The sequence below is a fragment of the Manis javanica genome, chromosome 12 (assembly GCF_040802235.1).
Source record: "Manis javanica isolate MJ-LG chromosome 12, MJ_LKY, whole genome shotgun sequence".
NCBI lineage: Eukaryota > Metazoa > Chordata > Mammalia > Pholidota > Manidae > Manis > Manis javanica.
In genome coordinates this window covers 16,828,419-16,842,307 of record NC_133167.1, presented here as the reverse complement: position 1 = coordinate 16,842,307, position 13,889 = coordinate 16,828,419, and the positions used below count along the sequence as shown (strand labels likewise).

At 41.8% G+C, this 13,889-nt stretch overlaps 1 protein-coding gene across 7 annotated transcripts in view; it reads right to left on the bottom strand.

Annotated features, from left to right (window-relative positions):
* Nucleotides 1-13,889, bottom strand: part of NHEJ1 (non-homologous end joining factor 1) — a 74,272-nt gene that overhangs the window by 59,524 nt on the left and 859 nt on the right. For 3 of the 7 annotated variants that reach the window (XM_017654820.3, XM_017654738.3, XM_073218088.1), the window contains 4 exons: nt 12,094-12,270; nt 11,443-11,655; nt 5,524-5,662; nt 4,867-4,925 (listed from right to left, as the gene is read on the bottom strand). In XM_017654820.3, coding sequence (XP_017510309.1) covers nt 4,867-4,925; nt 5,524-5,662; nt 11,443-11,655; nt 12,094-12,270 — 588 coding nt within the window. Of the gene's footprint in view, nt 1-4,866; nt 4,926-5,523; nt 5,663-11,442; nt 11,656-12,093; nt 12,316-13,599; nt 13,652-13,889 lie in introns of all 7 variants that reach the window. The other 4 variants (XM_017654650.3, XM_037016360.2, XM_073218089.1 and 1 more) reach the window with 3 other exon arrangements.

Sequence of the window (13,889 nt, the reverse complement as noted above, 5' to 3'; positions counted from 1 at the left end):
CATATTCATTTCTGATATTCTCCCTTCCGCCAAACACTATGGCAGAGGTATGCACAGGGGGCTGCAGGAATAGCGAGATAATGTACCCATGCCTGGAAGAAGGAGAGAAGACCAAGGAAAGGAAAAATGGTCATGGAAAACACAAAAAAGGATAATGGCTGCACAGAGTTGGAAAAGTTGAATAGGAGTCTGCCATGAGGACAAGTGAGAAGAGAATACCAGGCAAATTGGTCAAGAGATACACAGGCAGGAAGCTGTACTTCAGTATGGAGTGCTATGGGGCAATGACAGAGGTCAGGCTGAAGAAGTCAGTAGGACCAAATCAAGAACAATCTTCTATGGTGTGCAGGGAGTTTGAACTGTATCCTTTCCGAAACTGGGAACCATGAAATGACTTTGAGCAATCAAGTTTCTATTTCAAAGACATCACTCTGCCATTAACTGCAAGTTCAACTGGAGGGGCATAGGGATGGATGTGGAGACAAATCAGGAGGCTGTTGCATGGTCAAACCAAAAAGAGGGAAGGGGGTGGCTGATGGAAGGCAGTGGAAGCTGAACTAGAGAAGATCAGATTCAAAAGACAGTTGACAAGCTGGGTTTTAGAAGTAAGGACAAAGAGAAAAGCGGGTAAATTCCAAGTTTATAGCTTAGAAAACTGACTGGAAGTGTTATAATTCCCCAAGATAAAGAATATGAGAAAAGAAACAGGAGTAGAAATTGGAGTAGATGATTAATTCTGGACATATTTAGGGTGTTACATGTGAGGTATTCTGGGGGAAATGTCAAATATGTAGAAAGGAATACAGCCTGAACATAGTGGAGATACAAAATCAGAACTCAGCGGTGTGCAAGTGATAGTTGACTCCGGGGTCTGGATGAGATAACCCAGAAAGAAAGAGCGAAGAGCAAGAGATCAAGGACACAATCCTGGGTGACACTAACATTTAAGAGGCACGTAAAGAGTAGAAGGCCAACTGAGGAAACCAAGTAGAAGCTGTCTGTGAATCAACTTAACAGGATAACACTTTTCAGGTTAAAGGACTCCCCAGCTTCCTCAGGTGTCTTTAATATCACTTCTAGCTTCCTAAGAGCAGCGCTGAATACCTTTGTAGCTTGAAGTATCTGCTCTAGAATCAGGCTGCAACCAGACGAGGGATGAAGATAGTAACCAAGGCTAGACAGGACATAAAGGCCAAGACTACATTTAGGATGCTGAGTCAAATCAATGTTAACTGTAGTCATATAATTACATAATAAAATTGGTTAAGGTATGATACCGAACAGATTACTTCAAGTCTTAAAAGACATTCAGAGTACCCCAATGAGAGTGACTGCTATTCTGACTACTCTCCTCTGAAGATAGAGAGAAGTGCAAAATCTTTGTCCTTTAAACATACCCCCGCTCCATCTAAGGAAGCCAATTTCATGCAACTGCCCAGGTTTTGGTGTCAAGAGCTGATGCCTAGCCAGGGGTTGCTAGATGCAGAGGGCGGGGCTCTATTTTGGGCTGCCTGCTGTCCCTGAGCCTGGCCAAGTCTGGTTTGAGCAGCATGCAGCCCCAGTGACTCACACACCCATGCAAACTGCCTGTGGCTCAGCGGCATAGCCTCGGAATGCCAGCCTTAGGCCAGCTCCCTCCTCACCCCATTACACTGGGATAAATAAATAAAGAGCCTGCCAGCAGCCACACAGCCTGATGGCAACCAGATGGAGCAAAGAAGGCATGGATAGGGCTAGGGAAAGGAACTCCCTCCGGTGGACTAGACTGAGATGGGGCTATCCCAGCCTATTCACCCTAAACTTCCTCTTTAACACAGCTCCTACTGCCATGCAATAATAGTACCCCTTCCTGGACTCATCTGTCCCTCCTGAAGGTGCTGCTCAGGCCTGAATTCTAGGAAATGCTCATTGCAGGGATCTTGCCCTCTATGAGGATCATGCCAGCAGCCACCCCACCCAGCTGATTTGCATCAACATTGCCAGTATTTCTCCCTCTAGTTAGGCCACCATTAATTGGCCCCCTTGAGCTCCCTGGAAATGAGAAATCAGGGGCTCATAGTGGGAGTTGAAAGACAAAAGAACTAAATATGGAAAAGTAACCTCTGTTCAATACTTAATCACTTTTCCTGGCCTTCGTATCCTAGAAACCTCCCTGTGCCCTATCTCTGTGGCCTCTTGACTAGCACCAGTCCCAAAGAGAATTAGGAAAAACAGATCCCAAGCACTGACCACATGACCCTCTGACATCAGCCCTGGCCCCCCGCACCTTCATCCCAAGCTCTCTGTCCCTGGTTTGTTTATCTTCCTATGTTGCTTATTTTGATGGCACATCCTTTCAGCTCAGTCTTGAGTGACCCCACGACCCTTCTGTGTCCTGTTTGTAAGACCCCAGGCAAGCAGAATAAGTGAAAAGATGAAGTGGTCATAAGAAATCCTTCAGTCCTGTTAGAAAACCTTTCAATTCTAACAGCCATACGGGATATTCAGTGATCCTGGAGGACAGTGCAGTGATCCCAGAGGTCATAAGAACCCCACAGCATCCTAGCCCTAAACTCTCCTCTAACTGGGATGTACCACTACTTAAAGCAGCAACACAAACTAAGAATAATCCTAGACCAAAAATGCAGAAGGTCCTAAACAAACACCCAGAGCTATATGACCTCCAGCAGGTCACTTAACCTCTCTGAGGCCACTATCTTAATCAATGAAATGGAAAGCTACAACTACCTATCTCTCAGGTCCTTTCCACATATAATAAAATGCTGCACGTCTCTATGGTTTGGGGTGTGACCCACTGAGATCCTAGAAGACCAGTATTCTTGAAATAGTTGGGTCCAAAACAACAGCACCCTTCCTGGGCCAGCACCTGGATTCTATACGCTTTCTCATTCAATTCGGCGGAGATTCCCCCACCCCAATAACATGGAAGAGATGAGCCCCTAACTTTACAAATGACAAAATGAAGGCTTTGAGAGAAGTGATTTATCTAAAGCTGCAAAATAAACCAGGAGGATAACCAAAGACCCCAAATATAGGTCTAACAAGCAACGCTGTATTCACAGGCCACATTGCCACTATTTTCATAAAATCACCCTTGCACAGATTCATTATATTCATCCACAAACTTATTGAGAACCTTCTACTTCTAGGCACTATGTTCAGTGCTGGGGATACAGAAATGCATTCAACATAGTCCTTGCCCTCAAACAGTCCATAGATCAGTGGAAGAGAAAGACATAGTCTTGCAGACATACAAACAGTAATATTACAAAGCTTTAAGTGGTAAAATAGAGGTACGAACCCTAGTACTCTAGCAGCAGAGAGGAAGGATTACCTTTACAGGGAGCATTAAGAAAGGTCACCCAAAGAAGCTGAAGCTGACACTTAAAAGATCAATAGATATTTACAATGTAGGTAAAGCCAAGGCATTGGGCATTCTAGACAGAGAGAACAATGTGTGTAGAGGCTAGAGAAAACAGCATTTTTGGCAGTTCAGTCATTCTATATGGCTGAAGTATAAAGCACATAAGAAAAACGTCAAGAAACCAAGCTGGATAGGTATGTAGGCACTAGAGCAGAAAGGGACCTCTCTGCTGAGCTAAGAATAGCCTTGCATTGTTTAACTAAGGGGCTGAGGCAGGAACTGGTCATTCCCAGCCTACGTCAACCTCCTTAATACCAAGCCTTATAGATGGGGGAAGCTATCTGAGAGAAAAATGGCCTAGGAAATCACTCTGTTACAAGTCTAGGTTTAATGATCTCTATTTTTTCCCTATAAAGATTTGAAACCTATCCTGCTTCAGGACTTCACAACAATGCTTTCCTTCTTACAACTGCTTCAGTAGATGGACTGAGCACTCAACTGGCCATTTTGTTGTTCTTGGTGTTTAAGACCCCAAGCATTAGGGTCATTGCTCAATGCACAAGGGCAGAACAGAAGCTTCCAAGCCAAGAACACCTGCTTTATACCTAGCCCAATGAAAAGTACTAATTTCATGTTCAAAAGAAGTATGAGTCACAGTCCCTGTCCACAAGGAGTTTGCAAATTAGCCCATGAGACAAGACAGAAATATGAATAATCTACACATAACACAGTATTATAATGATATTATTTACTTACATATTAAAGTACCAACTTGGGCAACAGATATAATTAGAAAATAGGGCAATAATACTAAGGTACTAACTGTACAACCAACAAGTCCCAGAAGAGTTAGAGAAGGAGAAGATCAATATTGACTGGTATTATCAAAGGTCACTATTATTAATACTCCCCTATTTGGCATTTAATAGATGTTTCTTTTGGCCAGGCTCAATCCTTCGAAGGGAAACATAGGCAGGAGCTTCTGACAGCCCACAATTATCTATTCCCCATTCATTTCTTTGCCAGTCCCCTTGCATAAACACTGTGATTTTCCACAGCCTACTGTGCCCACAAGACGGTCCCCAAATGGTAGCCCTACACTTTTCGCCTTCCTCTACTGTGGGCTGTTGAAGGGGCCTGGACAAGTAATACTGACTAGTATTAGATACTGACCTGTGATTAGATTTCAACAAGCAAAAATTTACCAACTGGCCAAACGAAGCTTCAGAGAATTTCAAATGAAATCCCTACGTACTTTAACAGAGATGTTTTACAAATGTTAATCAGCCCACTTTCCTTTACATTCTTTCCCTCTACATTCCCCCATTTTCCACAAGTACACCTCAAGCTTTATCAGACTTTCTATAGGCAACTTCTTCAGAGAAAGGACTTTCCAACTGTGTAAGCAACCTAACATGGAAAACTCAAGTCCCCACTCAGACACCTGGAAAGAGGAAGCAAAGAAAGTGGCACAAACAGAAGGGGAAAAACAGATACTCTACCTCTACCATAAATTTTTCCAAGAAGGAATTCTCTTCAAATGGCTTCGTCTTCAACCGATCTGTAATAAGAAGAGATAGAGAAAAGAAGTATGAGTCTTAGGATGAACTTCCTCCCTGTGAGATGGAAAGGAAACAGGGCCCGGGACGGCTTGGGGAAGAGCATAAAGATGCAACATCCAGAGGCACCCAGACCATGGAGAGAAGCAGCAGTGAGAGTGTGCAGGCCAACAAGAGGAGAAGAGGGTGATCTGCAACAAATGACAGCATCGGTGGCAGCACGGGCTCTAGTTCTTGCCAAAAGACAGAGGTCAGGCTGAATTGTTACTCTGAAGTTAAAGCTATGCAGCTTCCTGAAGTCCCAAGAACATGTTGCCCGGCTAATTTTGTATATCTACTGGCCCTTTTCCAAAGTCTTTCCATAACATTACATGGGCATATCTGAACTCAGTTACAGCTTCTTTTAGCTACTTGGATGCCAGCCAGGTATTCAAGGCAGAAAATAGTGTCACCTAGCATCAAGTCTCCCATTCTGGTCAGGACTCAGCACCCACCCTCACAGAAGCACCTCTTGAAAACAAAAGAGGGTCCCCCCTTTCCTACAGCCCTTCGATTATCTGTACCACTCCCTACCCAGCATCTCAAAGAATGTCTTCTCACCTCTGCTCAGGGTGGCCCCACTCTCCTGGTAGTCCTGGATCTCTAGATCTTTCATTCGAAGCAACATTGCGAGCTCCTTCACTTGGCACTGCAACGCCAGACTCATGCCCATCAAAGGACGAACCAAATGCTGGGAGACCTTTCATGGAAGAGATATCAATTAGCCAACAGACACTTGCAAAGTACTCCTTAACACTAATGGGAACCAGAGAAAATACTGCAGGCTAAATGTTCTCACAGGGACTTAATATATTGTTTCATAGGAAGGTAATCCATTTACATGAATGTAAATACAAATATAATTGCATAAGTATATTAAAGAAGTTCAAGGATTTTCTTTGTGACACAGATAAAAGGACAGGAATAATAAAGGAGAATACTCATGTAAAGATAACCCAGAGTTGTGAGTGAAAGAGAAAAATGTGATACAGCTGATAAGAGGAAAGTGTTGACTCAACTCAGCAGACTGTGAGACACAGGCAGAAGAGCCAAGGAACTTTCAAGAAAGTAGGTGTGGCTAAAACAGAGTATGGGGTTGGAGTATAACAGAAACAAAAATCAATAGAAACTAGAGAGCTTTGAAAGTCAAATTACTAATGAACAGCCATTTCAGGGCTGATGAGAGGCCAGAATGAGCCCAGAGTTTCAATCTGTTTCCGCAAATGCAAAAATGCCCAAGGTCATTGTTGAAATAGAAGCAAGCCAGTCACCAAGAAACCAGCCTCAGAAGGAATAAACCACCCTGACACACATCTTGCTCTTATTAAGGTAAGAAAGGAAATGAGCATAGCCACACTGCAGTGCAGCTGGGATGATATTCTCATATAACATATAGCTATGTAGAATAATCATTTAATTCACCTATGCAAGATGCCCATTAACCTTAGAAGAAAGCCTTAGCCAAAGAAAATAACTAAAATCAATAATCTATTTGTGGCTAAGGGATGTTACCAGAGTTCCTTTCCTTTCCCCCACGAAGATGAGCTAAAGGAGGCACTAAGAAGAAATGCCTTAGATTAGAGGTCAGCAAAACTTTCTGTAAGGGCCTGAGAGTCAATATTTTCAGCGCTGTGGCCCATACAGCCCACGACTCTGCTATTGCAATACTCAACTTTGCTGTTGTAGCATGAAAGCAGCCATAGACAACATGCAATAAGTGAGGGTGGCTGGGTACTGACGTAACATTACAAAAACAGGCAGCAAGCCAGAACTGACCTGCCAAGCACTGCCCTAGAACTACAAAGAACTTTCAGACAAGGCACCCCACACAGGCTTGAAGTGAGGAAAAGTTACTGGAGTGTCCATAAGATGTGCAAGCCAGACTCATCTGGATCAGGGTCAGCAGTCTGGACTCTTCAGATTTTTGTGTTTTCATTTTCCATTAATTTTCTAGTAAAACTTACTACTAAAACAACTCAGAGAGGAACAGATTTTTCCCCCATTCCTCTAAGAACAGATTAAAAGAGAAGAGACTGGGTGAGTGAGGGGGTGAAGGGGCAGTCAGGGGTGAGTGGCAGCAGCTTTTGTCCTGGCACCAGGATCCAACAAATGCAGGGTACTGGCACAGAGCGGAAAGGCAAAAATCAGGTCCAGCTATAGACACCAGTCACTTTTTTCCATCACATGGCACATCCCAACCTGGTACTATCTCTCAGCTCAGGTCCTTAGTATAAACTTAAGCCTCCAGGAAGTGCTATTCAGAATGTGGCAGAAGTTCTGCTTTGGGAAATTTATCTGCTCTAGACCCAACCCTCTTTCTTAGGCATTGTTTTGTTAATTATGGTCCTGTTCAAGGCAGATCAGGAGAAAGAACAGGTGAATACTTTCATGAAAGCAAGTCAACGTTTGGTGGGTGGAACTGAAAGTAACTAAGTGCTAACCAAGCAACATCATCATTGAGTCCGTGATAGTCAAACAGAAGCTCCTGAAGTTAATGACCAGCCTCCCTCTGGGAGGCCATCGTAATAGCAATTTCTTTGAGCGGTAAATATAACAACATGAAACATGATGAGAAACAGTTTTTAATCAATGCCATGTCTAATTAAATATGGCGATACTATACCAGATGCCTGAAATAATCTACTAGACTCGAATGTCTACACAGCAAAAAAAACCCACAACAACAACAAAAAACCCTTTTTATTAGTAAATATTTAACTTCTGAAAAAATTTCACAGGATTGGGTTATACCACTCTGAATCACTGGAGTAGAACTCATTTCGGAGTTAGATGAACACTTGCTTCAATCAGTTAATTAGAACAGACATTATGGCTAAAGTACTGGATTTCAAAGCAAAGCCACATACCCTATAAGGAAAAATCTTGAAGTATTTTAGGTCAGGGAATTCCATTCCCGAACAACTTCATTTACCAACAACAATACATGAAGAGATGCAGTTCGACAAGTCAGTTCAACAAATACCTAGTATGTGCCTACGATGGGCTCTGACCCTCTGAGGCCTCTGCCCTCAGACAGCTCACAACAGTTACCGGGGTCAGGAAACATAGCGGATATAGAAGCAGGAGTTGTCAATATACTCCAGAGAAAAAGCTGTTTGTAATTTCCCCCCACATCTTCAGGTTTCCCACAGAAATGTTCACAAGTCATAGGCAGGATAGCAGAATGGCAGTTATCAATCACAAGATGAATATCAAGCTTGGATATAGCAAAAGGACCCACTGTAATGCTAAGGTTAAGTAATATTATATACATTCTCTTAATCTAATCACCACAACTCCACAGTAAGGTTGATTGGTATCTTCATTCTACAGATGAAGAAATCGAGTCTCATAAAAATTCAGTAACTCATCCGAGGTAATATAAGTAGTCAAAGGGGTGGAGCCGAGTTCCAAATTCAACAGGTCTGCTGGTCCCAAAGTTTGTGCTCTCTCTACCACAAAAAAATCATTTGGGATGTGACTCCTAGGAATTATAAGTGGCCAAAGAGGTGACAAATTCGAAAGTCAAAATATGGAATATCAAGAATTGCATTAGGGAAAAAAATAACAACAATAACAAAGGATTACGTTAACTACTAGAAAGGACAGACAGTGGGAAGGAGGAGATGAAAAGGAGTTGGCCAGAAATGGAAATGGGGTCAGTGTTAGAAAGCAGATACCAAAAGTTTATATACTCCACGATAGCCTGCAGAGACTTAAGAACTATTAAATTACTCATGTGAATAAACTATATGGTAGCAGGCGTAGGGAAATCCTGGACGTAGGCACTCTCTTCCTCTCCAGGATGACTAGTAGGAGTTAAGCTGCATAATATCTCTGGAAGACAATTTGGCCTTACATTAGCAAGATTAAAGATGCAAATATTCCCTGATTCAACTCTTCCGCTTCTAGAAATTAACTCACACATGTACCCACTGAAAATGTAAATATAAGGATATTCACTGTAACAACAAAAGAATGGGAACAATTTAAGTATCTATTAGCAGCATATTAATGAAATATGTGTTAATATACTCAGTAGTAAAATGCTATGTTGCCATTAGAAGGCAGGCCTTCTAAATGTATTGCTATGAATGATCTCTAAGTTCTATAATTAAGTGAAAAAAGTAAGATACTGAACAGTGTAAATGGCATGCTGTGATTTGTGAAAACACATATATATATACCCAGATATGTATCTGATTGCATGAGTGTATACCTATATACATACCTATAATCAGCTTTCTTTAAGAATTCACAAAAGTCTGTTATCAGTAGTTGCTTTAGGGAAGGAAAAGGAGGGACTGGAAAAGGCAGGTAGAAAGACATATTTTTTCACTGTATATCCTTAAATTCTGTTTGAAATGTTGGCCTTTTACATGAATTACTCATTCAAAAAAAATTAGACAAAAACTATCACAAGAATGAGTAACAAACAAAAAATATGACTGTGTGACCTCACAGGCACACATACAAGCCTGAAATAGTGTCCACCTACCTGCTTGCCAGTGTTCACTGGCTCTAACTTTTTCCCTATAAACCTCCCTCAGGTTTAAGGGGTTTCCCTGAGATGCCATTCTTCTTCTCCTTTTAATAATAAATATCTTATTTTACCTTAAAGCATAATTGTTAATCAATTGTTCAATGCTAACCGCCTTCCATGGTCAACCAAGACTCACTCATTCCACTCTAAACACTGTAACCCCTTTGCTTATTGCAGCTACCAAATTAAAGGAATTTGCCTAGATGAGCTAGTTTTTTCTTCACGTATTATTCAGTTATATCATTACACAAGTGTTCTTTATTATATTTTTCTGCAAAAAAAAAAACCCCACAAAACTATTTGAGCCCAAGGAGAAGTACCTCTCCAGTTTCACTATTCTGAGTTTCCACGGCTGTGTGATGCAAAAGGAGAGTGGCTGTTGCTGGAGCTTACCAAAGGCAGCCTGAATGCTTTGGTCTTAGAACAAGTATTATTGAGGGAACAGTGCCCCCTGGTGTTACTTAGAAAAAGTTACAGGGGTTTAGCACAAAATAGGCAAATTGTCCATCTAAATAAAGCAGGATGCAAATTTTCACAAGAAATTCAATAAAAATCAACATAAATGAGTGATTTATGTAGCAGATAGTTATCTGCTAAGCACTGTTGGTAGGCCTGAGAAATTCATAGATGAATGAGTAGTAGTAGTCCTCCAAGCACTCAAGTCTGGCTTTACTGAATTCCAGATCAAAGATAACACTAGAGAATAGTTTCTCAAAAAGCACTTTGTTCCACCCATCCTACTGATGCCAAAGCATCACATCACATCTGGAAGAAAAAATAAGGGAGATAAGAAATGATGCCCACTTGTCTTCAGATTCCTCTTCTGGTAATCCTATACCCTTAGACCTCCCATAGAAGACTCTGACCTCCAATGTTACGGATTGAAACAAGCTCTGTTTACATAGAAGGGTGGAAGGTACCAGTGGTAGTAATTCCTTCAAATGGTTCCTAATGTCCATTCTCAACTAATTTCCAGTAAAAACTCCTGGGGTCTGGACACCTACAAGTGAGTCAAGGACCTTATCCTCCTAGTCTCTGAAAATGGCTCTCAAATCAGACCTAGGAGTCCAGTTCCAGCTCATTCATGTATAAGCCAGATGACTCTGGACAAATTAACTTCAACCTCAGTGTCCTACTCTGAAAAATGAGTATAATAATGCTTATCTTACAGGACAGTTGTGAGGATTGGATGACGAGATAATGCTCAGAAAGGTGCATGACACTGGTAGATAGTCCATCCTGTCGCAAGAGGGATCTTGGTAAATTACAAATGGGTTCATGTTAAACCCCTGCTTAAGTTTTCCAATGAACTCCCATTGTCTTTGGGATAAAATCCAAACTCATTAGAATTCTTCAAGATCTGGGCCATTGGCTACCTCACTTTTCTCCCTTCAGTCATATAGTTCTCCTAATTGCCCCACGTGTATACATCTCCCTGCCTCTCAAACTGCACTCTTGCCTAGAATGGCCTCTTTATTTTCTCCCTATTCATCTTCAAAACTCAGGTCAGAAACTATCCCTTCAAACAGGTTTTTTGGACCCTTCATCATCCTGGGTTTACCTCAATCAAAGAACTTACCATACTCTATCCCGTTTCCTGTCTGTCTTCTCACTAGATTATAAACTCCAGGAATAGGCTATATTGTCTTAGATCTGGATGCCCAACAGTTAGTTCAAAGTAGATGCTTAATAAATCTTGAATAAATAAAGTAATGACTAATGACACCCAATCAAGCATGTAGACCCAAACTCTGCTCCCTCTGCAAGGAAGGGATGTTCCAGTCTAGAATCCTTTCTGCCTTCTGTCCAGTCAAGGACAGTTTTTTTAATTGGAGAGAATTTCAAATGGAGTTTGCAAAAAAATAAGAGCACCTGAAGCTTCATCTCAGAGAAGCTGGCGATTCTCCTTCCCTACTCCATATTTGATTTGCACTTACCAAGGACGGGTTAGCTAGGCTGCAATGGAAATTCCAATAGAAGGGGAGACCAGAGAGTGTACTCCGCACCCGTATTATCAGTGCCTCTGCCACCCAGTCACAGGAGAAGGTAGCTTCGCCAGGGCAAGCAGTGTCTTTCAACAATGGGCGAAGCAGATCATCCAAATGACGGAGAAAGGCTGCAGGGGGAGCAGTGAGGCGCTTGTTCAGCTCCTAAAAAGACAGCAGGAGTTATACAGAGTAACGGTGCCCAAAGGAAACTGACTCCCTCATAAGTAACAGCAAAGGAAAGCTGGTTAACATGGAGACAGTGGACATGAGAGAAAAGAAGGGAAGAGAAAAACATTGGAACAGGAAAGAAGAACACAAAAGAAGAGAGACCCACTGACCTAAGAGTTCTGCCTTGGACTATATGTGTACATGCATGCATGCACGCGCACACACACACACACACACACACACACAACCATTGTGGAAGGATCAGGGCTGGGTAGAAGTGAAGAACACTAACTAGAATTGTCTCAACCTGATTCAACCTTCCTTGGTAACTTACAGGCCAGCAAGCTGGTTGACATAAATGTCCCCTGACCTTCACTGGGAAATAAATTACATCCCCTACCACTTCACAGCAGTACTTCTCTTCCCACTTACCTTGGCTCGCTGGCTGACCACGCTAGCATCCACCTGTTCGTGCCAAACCTGTTGAAGATCTGAAACAAGCAAGGCATAGCCCTCCTTGATGATATAAGCCTTGGCCAAGAGGGATTTCTCTGCAAGCTGTATCCATGCCCATGGCTGCATCAATAGGCCTTGTTCAAGTTCCTCCATCTGCAGGAGAGTTAATTTAGCAAAGTGTCCCAGGGTACTTTAGGTCTGGAGGGAGGGGGGAGGCATCACTCAGACAGTTATATATCAAATGTCTCTTGAAAATCCTCCCAAACAAAACACAAGGCACAGATTTACATTCTACCCCTTACCCCAACCTCACCCCCACCCCACCCCGCCATATATAGCCAGCTGGGTGCCAAGCTTACTACCTCTGGGGAACTAAAAATCTATTTAGAAAATTATGAGGGGTTTTTCCCCCATATTGAGTTCCTAAAGGGAGTAAAATATCTCTTCTATCTTTTAAGTCTCAGCGTATTGGTATTTAGTATTTCTGCTTTCTAATAATATGACAACATGGAAACCTAAACCATTCTTGTTGCAGTTTTATCACATTCCTAATAAATATGACAATGCTACCCTTTCCCAGAACTTCCAGAAGACAAGAAATAGTTCCTGTCTTATAAAACATCATAAGTCATAAGTGTCATGGGCAGGAAATTCAAATTATTTGATCATTATCTAAAAACAAAACTCTGGAAGCTCTCAGAGTTTCAAATTTCAAAAACACACACACACAGACATAGATATTCTATGCATATATTCCCAAAGACAGGGATTCTTAATCCAGAATTTATGTATGTGAATACTCTGGGATTATATGAAAAATTTCTGTGTTCATGCATATACCCATAGCTATCAGCAAATTCTCAAAGGGATCAATGGCAAATAAAGAGCTAATAAGCTGTGTCCAGAAGCAAACAGAAAAGTCCCAAATCTCCATTTCAAGAACCTGAATGACTAAGAAATCATGAATACAAGGCACAATACATCACAGAAGTAGAGACAATGAATTAACTTCCACTTCACTCATCCCTCACATTCCCACTATTGGGGAACTGCCATCAATACCATGCCCTCCTGCACATCCTGGAACTCCTGGAAACCACCTTTTCTAATTCAACAACTAAATTTGTAGCCTTCACCTACTGGAATGTTCAGTACCTATGGCTACTTTACAGGAAGTTTGATCATTTTTCCTGTGGGTGAAAAAGAAAGTGATAAAATTTCCTTCATTTTTCCAGTCTATAAATATAAAGTGAAGTGTGTGGGGGAGGGGAAGGGTCTTAGAAGATAAAAAAAATTATGAAATTCCTTAGAGCTCATTAACACTGTTAATACAGTTCTGTTCCTCCAGTCATTTCTCTCTCAGTCTAAGCCATTCTTTCAACCATAATTTTTGAAATGCAACCTTGTAACTACACCTAATGTGTACAGGCACTAGACAGGTGAAATATAAGTTATGATTTTTATTTGCAGCAGCATTAAAACCTTGTGTTTGGAGGATGGGACTTCAGTCACCGTTTCCCATGTGCTGTTGTTCCTACAGGGAAGAAAAAGTCTTGGAATGACTGAGCCAGTCTTCTCTGGACCAGGATTCCACAATGCCAAAGGTCACAACGAAATTAAGTTTCCACGCCCTTTTCTCCCTTATAGGTGCTCCCCAGCGTGCGCTCTAGGAGTGACCCAAGTTGGGTTGATTATACGAGCCCAACACGTCAGAAAGTCTCAGGCCCCTCAAACAGGATGGTTTTTTGTTTTGTTTTGTTTGGGGGCGGAGG